At 41.0% G+C, this 6,000-nt stretch overlaps 1 protein-coding gene across 2 annotated transcripts in view; it reads right to left on the bottom strand.

The window, feature by feature from the left end:
- Positions 1 to 951: 951 nt before the first annotated feature.
- KDM3A (lysine demethylase 3A) overlaps positions 952 to 6,000 on the bottom strand; it is a 53,189-nt gene continuing 48,140 nt past the window's right edge. Inside the window, exons 22-26 of one of the 2 annotated variants that reach the window (XM_042981910.1) lie at positions 4,970 to 5,089; positions 4,748 to 4,884; positions 2,850 to 3,026; positions 2,632 to 2,766; positions 952 to 1,659 (exon numbers count right to left, since the gene is read on the bottom strand). In XM_042981910.1, coding sequence (XP_042837844.1) covers positions 1,579 to 1,659; positions 2,632 to 2,766; positions 2,850 to 3,026; positions 4,748 to 4,884; positions 4,970 to 5,089 — 650 coding nt within the window. In that variant the 3' untranslated portion in view covers positions 952 to 1,578. Of the gene's footprint in view, positions 1,660 to 2,631; positions 2,767 to 2,849; positions 3,027 to 4,747; positions 4,888 to 4,969; positions 5,090 to 6,000 lie in introns of both variants that reach the window. The other variant, XM_042981909.1, reaches the window with a different exon arrangement.

Here is a 6,000-nt window from a genome sequence, read left to right as displayed (position 1 = left end):
CCCCCACCCCCCCCCAATTGTCTTGGCTTTCACTCACTATCAAACATGTATTTTTCAGTGTCCTGCTTATCAGTTAACACTTCTTTATAGTTTCCTGTTATTCAATGCCGTATTCTATATTTTTACCAATCTCCCAGTTCATAAAAGAATTTTTTCTGTTTAACTCATCTGCTGAATTTCTAATTTTAACCATCATGTCTCATTTCTATAAATGCTATTTAGCTTCTTTCCATATTTGGTCATTTCTGGAAATCTCATTCTTTCATCATATTCCAATACTCTCATTTCTTTTAATGTATTAAACAGTTCAGAATATAAAATAATACTGGATCATTCCAGTCTGTAAACCTTTGCAGGTTTAATACGGCAATTTGAAAGTTCTTATCGACTCTTGTTCATGGTGGCTTTCTGTTTTCACACTTGTTACAATCTATTTGATTATGAATAACAGTGGTGTAACTATCGGTGGGACTCCTTTGAGGCCTGGCTTGGAGAGAAGCCCAGGGAAATACAGAAAGGTGGCTTCCTGATGAATTCTCTTCCTTCAGAAAGGATTGTTTTAAGATCCTACTGTTCTAAAATTTCTAATAATTTCCTTTTCCTTCGTAAACTCTTATATTATGAAAGACAAGACAAAGTATTTCAATCTCTTTGAAATATTTTTTTAGAACCATTTAACCAGTCACTATTTGATTTCTTGGTTAACTTCCACTTCCAAATTTAGTTAATTGGCGGTATTTCTTTGCAAAAGTGTGACAAGGCTTCCATTTGGCTAAGAAGAAACTTATTTCCATGTTAGCATTATAAATTATCACTCACAAATCACTATAGCATCTAATTTTTTTGCTTTTAAGAGGCATTCCCGGAGCAACCTCTTATACCTAGAACATTGCAGAAAAGTGTGCTGAATCTATAACCAGAGGATAATAATGCCAATGAGTGGAGTCAAAATATTATATGAATACTTTAATGCAAAATGCTTAACACTTAAAATTAGCAAAGCTTCATTTAAATTAAAACTCCATTTAACTAAAGATGGTTAAACCCAAGAATTGTACAGTAGTTGATTTCTGCTATATAATGCCAGTCCTAATGCAATACAGTAGGAACTGCATCGTTAGCTGTCATTTCCTCCATCGCTCATCTGAACCCTAAGGGGTAGGGGAGAGGATACTCAGACACAAAACAAAATACAGCCAAATAAACCGTGCAGTGATTCCTAAGAGTTATAAATCCATTTGACTAAGCTGTCCAACCAAACAGCTGGGAATAACTGCAGGTATTGTTCCAGAGCTGGTAAGAGGTTTTGTTTTTACAGCATGGTAGAAGGTCTGCACTAGGTGAAAAGTCACAGTTTAAGGATGCATGTTCTGTAAATAGTTCCTACATATACACATTTAGTGTGTGTAAACACTAGAAATATACATTAGACAGAGTACCCTTACCAGTTGGGTACAGTTTAAAAAAGAAGATGAGGTAACATGAATCTCAAAGTCCACAGGAATCCTGCCTGAAGAATTTGAACAGCTGCCAGTAATTCACGTCCAATGTACAGGGGTTAAGGCGTCCCTTGGACCCCTACGGTTTGCTGAAACTGGATTCGCTGGCTTTCAGCATAGCAATTGCATCTTTCACTGCATGGTAGATAACATTCTTCACCTAAAAGGACAGGAGAAAACATGGTCAGTTCACCAATAAATCTAAAATCTGTCCTTAAGAGTAAACTTTTCCCTTACCAATTTTACCACCATTCTCTCTAAATTAAAAATTTTTTAATTTTTAATATTTTTTTAAATTTAGAGTCAGAGAGACAGAGAGAGAGGGAGAGAGAGAACACATGAGCAGGGAGGAGGGGCAGAAGGAGAAAGAGAATCTCAAGCAGGCTCCATGCTCAGCACAGAGCCTGACATGGGGCTTGATCCCATGAACCGTGAGATCATGACCTGGGCCGAAATCAAGAGTTGGACGCTCAACCAACTGAGCCGCTCAGGAAGCCCCTCTCTCCAAATTTAAAACTCAGTATTCAACGTGTCAATACTGGAAAGGCCCCTAGACTCCATTAGGCCAGTATTTCACACCTATTTTAAACCCATGCCTTTTCCCCCTCATGCAGGTTTTGATGCCACGTGGCACTGAGCCTGGTGAATACAGGGAGAGGCAAGTCCCAAGGTACAATTTTTCAAAACCTGTATGTTCCCCTAGTTTTCCAAGTATGAAATTATATTTTACATAATTCACTATTAAAAGCATCTTTGAACCCACTCTCTGGATCCTCTTTGGATACTCAAGATTCTGCTCTATTCAAGGATAACAACACAGCATTAAGAGTCTTTGTTCAAGACCAATGTCTGGCAGTTGAGCCAGGATTAGAGATCAGATCTATTCATTTTCAATACTAAAGCCTTTCTCTTGGGGCACAGTATTTACAGTCTAAACAACAGCAAACCAAGGTAAGATTTCTTCTATGTTTGTTCCTCCTTGGCCTATGTAGACAGTGGAACTAGACATAAGCCAGTTCATCAACTCATGTGCCAAGGGTGATATGGCCAAGTTCACAGACTCTCTTTATAAGGTCAATAATGGGTCATGAAGCCAGAGTCAGAGAACACCAGGAATCGGTAATATTTTTACCTGTAATTTATCTTCATGATTGGTGTGAGTCTGTGACAGATAACGGAATTCCTGAGTAAGCCAGAAACAGTGTTTAACATGCTCTGGAGAAACAAAATCTTCGGCCACTTTGATACAGCTATATAAGTTATGAACCTGGAAAACACAAGCTGCATCAGTAACACATATGCAAAAGTTCCTAGTGTAAGGAGAATAAAGAATAAAGTAATGTTTCTTGCCTGATGTGGAGCTCCTGCTGGGATAAATACCACATCCCCAAGAAACTGTACAATAGCCCAGCCTTGAACTCCATACTCTTGGTGAAGACGCTTTCTTAGTGATCGGTCTAAATACCAGCTCTGATCATGAATGGGATCATGGTCTGCTGGGTTTTCTTGACCTTGCTCTTCTGATACCTAGAATACATTTGAAGTAATATGAAACTGAGCAACATATTGAGGCCCAGCGAGGGCACTTTCCCCCTCTGAATAGTGTGGGCAGTCAACAGATGTCAGGCCTTCCTTAACAGATACTCTGTTGGCAGAAAGAGACAAGTAATACTCAAAGACATTAATTGAACGAACCAAGAGAAAACTGAAAGAAAATGTGGTTTTCCTTCTGTTATTTCCAATAATCTCTGACTGGCAGTCTGCATATATTTGGAAATGCTATATTTGGACAATATTTTGGTCTAGACTTTTTTTTTTTTTTAACGTTTATTTTTTGAGAGAGAGACACACAGAGTGCAAGAGGAGGAGGGGCAGAGAGAGAGGGAGACACAGAATCTGAAGCAGGATCTAGGGTCTGAACTGTAAGCACAGAGCCCAACACGGGGCTTGAACCTACACAGGGCGAGATCATGACCTAAGCCAAAGTCGGATGCTTAACTGAGCCACCAGGCGTCCCTGGTCTAAACTTTTGAACATAAACAGGCTCAAGTTCCTTAGAAACAGACTTGCTGTATTGCAGTTATTAAAAATCTATACTCATTTAACAATCTGAAATACAGTGTTACAGACTAGTCCCAAAGATAGCCATAGAATAAATCTGTTTATTCTAGACACAGTTATTTGGCAGCCCAGACTCAGGTTGACACAATCAAAGGAACAATATGGTGACCAGCAGGTTTTGAAAGAGTCCAATGATCCCAAGTAAGAAACAGCTTTGACTCAAACCAATGCTGGTTAAGGACCTACCTGGTACCAGGCAACAGGCTAGGAGTATTCACATTCATTCCTCATGAACTGAAGAATGTCAGTCACAGATGCCTGGGCTGCAATCAGTAGCCTCAGTGGCAAACAGGTTTAAAAACTGAGTGTGTCCATTTCGCCTAGAACTTTCCAGACACAGCCCTTGCTGAACAATCTGCCTACTACTAGAAACCTGAAATCTTAAAAACCCCTGCATCCCTTTCCAATGACCCTTCACAAGCTAATGGCCACAAGCAATGCCTGAGGCTTTCCTGACCTACTACTAGTGAGGGTAGACAAAACCTACAGGGACCTAAGTAACTCACTCTGAGCAAAGATATCAAGGGCCAAGGAATTTTATATGAACCTCTAAAGTACAGTACTTAGATTTTCAAGGCAATAAAAACAAACCGGTACTGGGGCGCCTGGGTGGCTCAGTCGGTTAAGCGTCCGACTTCGGCTCAGATCATGATCTCGCGGTCCGTGAGTTCGAGCCCCACGTCGGGCTCTGTGCTGACTGCTCAGAGCCTGGAGCCTGTTTCAGATTCTGTGTCTCCCTCTCTCTCTGACCCTCCCCCGTTCATGCTCTGTCTCTGTCTCAAAAACAAATAAACGTTAAAAAAAAAAAATTAAGAACCGGTACTAACAGATGATCAGAGGAACTAACCTGAAGGTAGAGCACAAAAATCTCCAAATCCACTATAATGTAAAACACAGTCATAAGGAAAAAGGCAAGGCCCCTCTCCTCTTTTCAAAGGTGTGAGCCTAATCACTTTGAAGTCTGTTCCTCAGCAACCAGCTTCAGCCACATCAGTCTGACAGGCACAGGTCTAACTTTTGAGGCCGTGATGAGTTCCTGGTAACCAGCTAGTCTCAACATGTGGTAATTTATAATACTGCTATTCTCCACGCCTCTCTCCTCACATGCCATAGGATAAAGGGCACACCTTTTTAAGGAATTCTCGTATTTTCTCTGTGTCCTTTGCAGCGTATATATGCCAGAGGGCTCCCGGCTTCTCTTTTCCCTCGATAAATCGCTTTATTGTGAGTTCATCAGAATCTCCGTCTTGGATGGTTTTAAGGACTTCTGGAGCAAGAGAAAGCAAATATCACACCAAAGTCTCCAGCTCAGAGAGTAAGCCCCACTTTTATGCTCAGCAGCACCCTACCTTCTTCTTGGTCACACTGTCCTTTGGGAATTCCCACATACACCATGACATTGGCTGCATCAGATACGTCTAAGTGAAGATTTGTTGTTCCATATTTCCTGTCTTCCGGAGTAATCAATCCTGCCAACAGAAAACACCTTAAATTTACTGAGATGTGAAGGCTGCCATTCTCTTTCTCACTCTCTGGGAGATACTTGGTCACAAACTTAAAACCTGCCTCTCTAAATCATGTACAAGACAACAATATTTAATATTAAATTATCCTTTCAACTTTGAAAGAAAGCAATCTCATCAAATATTTAATCATTAAAACAAAACAAAACAACAACAACAACAACAACAAGTTCTAACAGTAGGACTTCTGTTTCTGATGACAGGCAAAGTAGGTCCTTGACACACCCTCCTGTAAGAACCAAAACTACTGGATGAAATTATTGAAGAAAATTTTCTTCTAATGAATCAGTGTGCTGGCAAAAAAAAAAAAAGAAAGAAAGAAACACTCATAAGCCAAGAAATCAGAAAGCAGGACTCAGGAATGGTAAAGTGGCTCCTCCAAAAGGACATGTGCTTGACCAGGTGAATCCAAGCCCAGGTTGTCACAGCCTAGAGCACTGTGGGGTAAAACCTAAGGCCCAGGGTCCACTCAGGATGGAGAGTCTAACAGAAATCCCCTTCACATACACATAAAGCTGGGACCTCAAATGACTATACACTCAGAACGAAAGAAAACACTGCCTTGGTTCCTTCAACTGTAAAAACAAAAACAAATAGGGAGGGTAGGGTGAACCACAGCACAAGCTCATAGTCTGAGACTTTAATCTCCTACCCCCTGGAAAAGATCTACTTTGCTCAGCACTCACCCTGAGGCTCACCAAACCCTGTGGTCACCCTGGACAGCCCACCCTGACATGTGGACTCTGCTTCTTGAATGGGCAGTGAAGGGAAGCCTGGCTTGAACTGGGCAAGCGGAAGTCATTTTCTAACCTGCCAGCCCCGAAACAGCCCTGTTTTGTCTGGAGGAGGCCAAGGAC

Source organism: Panthera tigris, chromosome A3, assembly GCF_018350195.1.
Source record: "Panthera tigris isolate Pti1 chromosome A3, P.tigris_Pti1_mat1.1, whole genome shotgun sequence".
NCBI classification, from domain to species: domain Eukaryota; kingdom Metazoa; phylum Chordata; class Mammalia; order Carnivora; family Felidae; genus Panthera; species Panthera tigris.
The sequence above is the reverse complement of the archived record's forward strand: the minus strand, read 5'-3'. Positions and strand labels throughout refer to the sequence as shown.